General features: G+C 38.3%; 1 protein-coding gene across 2 annotated transcripts; it reads left to right on the top strand.

The window, feature by feature from the left end:
- Positions 1 to 651: 651 nt before the first annotated feature.
- On the top strand, positions 652 to 1,747 carry LOC129674028 (olfactory receptor 4F15-like). 2 transcript variants are annotated; one of them, XM_055603917.1, is made up of 2 exons: positions 652 to 661; positions 819 to 1,747. In XM_055603917.1, exons 1-2 carry the CDS (start codon positions 652 to 654, stop codon positions 1,745 to 1,747), a joined length of 939 nt encoding a protein of 312 aa, XP_055459892.1. The 2 variants fall into 2 exon arrangements, with proteins under 2 accessions (XP_055459892.1, XP_055459898.1); XM_055603923.1 differs by lacking the exon at positions 652 to 661 and having other exon boundaries at positions 800 to 1,747.
- The last annotated feature ends 216 nt before the right edge of the window (positions 1,748 to 1,963 follow it).

The raw sequence follows: 1,963 nt of genomic DNA, 5'->3' as shown, positions 1-1,963 counted from the left end.
ACTATGTGACAAAGTATGAAAAGAAAAAAACAGAGTGGAGATGATCTTCAAATGTCAATCATGTAGAAACTTTAAATAAACTTTACAATAAAATCAAATTTAATATATTTTATTCACATAATCTGTGCTTTTTTTTTCTGCATCCTAGGTATAAATTCTGACTTTGGTCTTACTCTGATGGTTCTACAACCTAGGCTTGTAACCCTGGACTGCTATAAAGTCAAATGCTGTTAGGGTTTCTGCATCATCTTCTTCATTTCTATGAAAAAAGAGAATATAGTTTTATATGAGGTTAATTATGAGATATAATAATGAAAGTAATAGTACTATACCACTTTGCTAATTAGAGCAATCAAGGACATAAGATAAATTAAGATCAACAGGAAGTTCATGGTATTTGGGAAACACCATGGACAGGAGCAATAACCTGGGAAAGAGAATGCAGGGGTTTCTTCTCACTTCCTTTATTCCATGTGTGTTATTTCCAGTGAGTTTTGAATTGTCCTGAAGCCCTTCTTCAGGCCAGTCCTTGGTTCTTTTCTAATACTTGTCAAAAAAGATTTCCCAGTCTTTAATTGGATACTGTTAGGGACTAGAGGAAGTTAGATGTGGTGACTCAGTGCATGGAGTGACTGGCAATTTTCTGCGAATATGGGTAGAAGTTTTGCTGAGTTGTATTGGCTCTATGTGGGAATGTGTTTTGTTTACAGTTTGAAAATGATAGAGTTAATAACTCCAAACAAAGCTTGATTTTTCTCTTCTCTACCTTTTTCAGGTTTTATTGGACACAGCCCTGCTCTCCACAGCTATGGATGGAGCCAATAGCTCTGTTGTGTCTGAGTTTGTGTTCCTGGGACTCTCTAATATATGGGGAGTCCAGTTGCTTCTATTCCTCTTTTCCTCTGTGTTCTACACGGCAAGTCTGATGGGGAACCTCCTTATTGTGTTCTCTGTGACTGCGGACTCCAAACTGCATTCCCCCATGTACTTCCTGCTGGCAAATCTCTCATTTCTTGACCTGGGAGTTTGCTCTGTAGCAGCCCCCAAGATGATTTATGACCTTTTTAGAAAACACAAAGCCATCTCATTCGGGGGTTGTATAACCCAGATCTTCTTTATTCATGCTATTGGGGGCACAGAAATGGTGCTGCTCACAGCCATGGCCTTTGATAGATATGTAGCCATATGTAAACCTCTCCACTACTTGACTATCATGAGGCCACAAATATGCATTTTAATTTTGGCAGTAGCCTGGATCCTTGGAGTTATACACTCAGTGGCACAACTAGCTTTTGTTGTAGACTTGCCTTTCTGTGGACCTAATATTTTGGACAGCTTTTACTGTGATCTCCCTCAGCTTATTAGACTGGCTTGCACAGAAACCGATAAATTGGAGTTCATGGTCACAGCCAACAGTGGACTCATCTCTGTTATCTCCTTCTTCGTACTGATCATCTCTTACATCTTCATTTTGGTGACTGTTAGGAGACACTCTGCGGGAGGCATATCCAAAGCCCTATCTACTTTGTCGGCTCATGTGACTGTGGTGGTTTTGTTCTTTGGACCATTAATCTTCTTCTACACCTGGCCCTTTCCCTCATCACACTTAGACAAATTTCTTGCTATTTTTGATGCCATCCTCACTCCTTTTCTGAATCCAGTCATCTACACATTCAGGAACAAAGAGATGAAAGCAGCAATGAGGAAACTCTGGTACCAACTTTTGAGTTACAGGAAGGTATCCTGAGTACTTTTTATAACATTTGATTTTTAAAGACATGAAAGTTTTATTATGTCAAGATATAATAAGCAAATAAAGAATTGAGAAAATTATCAATAAGAGTAAGTTTATAGCTCATACTTTATTTTTAGATTTTTACATGGATGGTTGGTTTTCTGAGCCATCTTCAAAAGCAATAAAAACGCAACTACACTTGCTTACACAGAGACCAATAAATTGGAG

Source organism: Psammomys obesus, unplaced genomic scaffold (assembly GCF_907164565.1).
Source record: "Psammomys obesus unplaced genomic scaffold, mPsaObe1.curated_primary_1811, whole genome shotgun sequence".
NCBI lineage: Eukaryota > Metazoa > Chordata > Mammalia > Rodentia > Muridae > Psammomys > Psammomys obesus.
The sequence above is the reverse complement of the archived record's forward strand: the minus strand, read 5'-3'. Positions and strand labels throughout refer to the sequence as shown.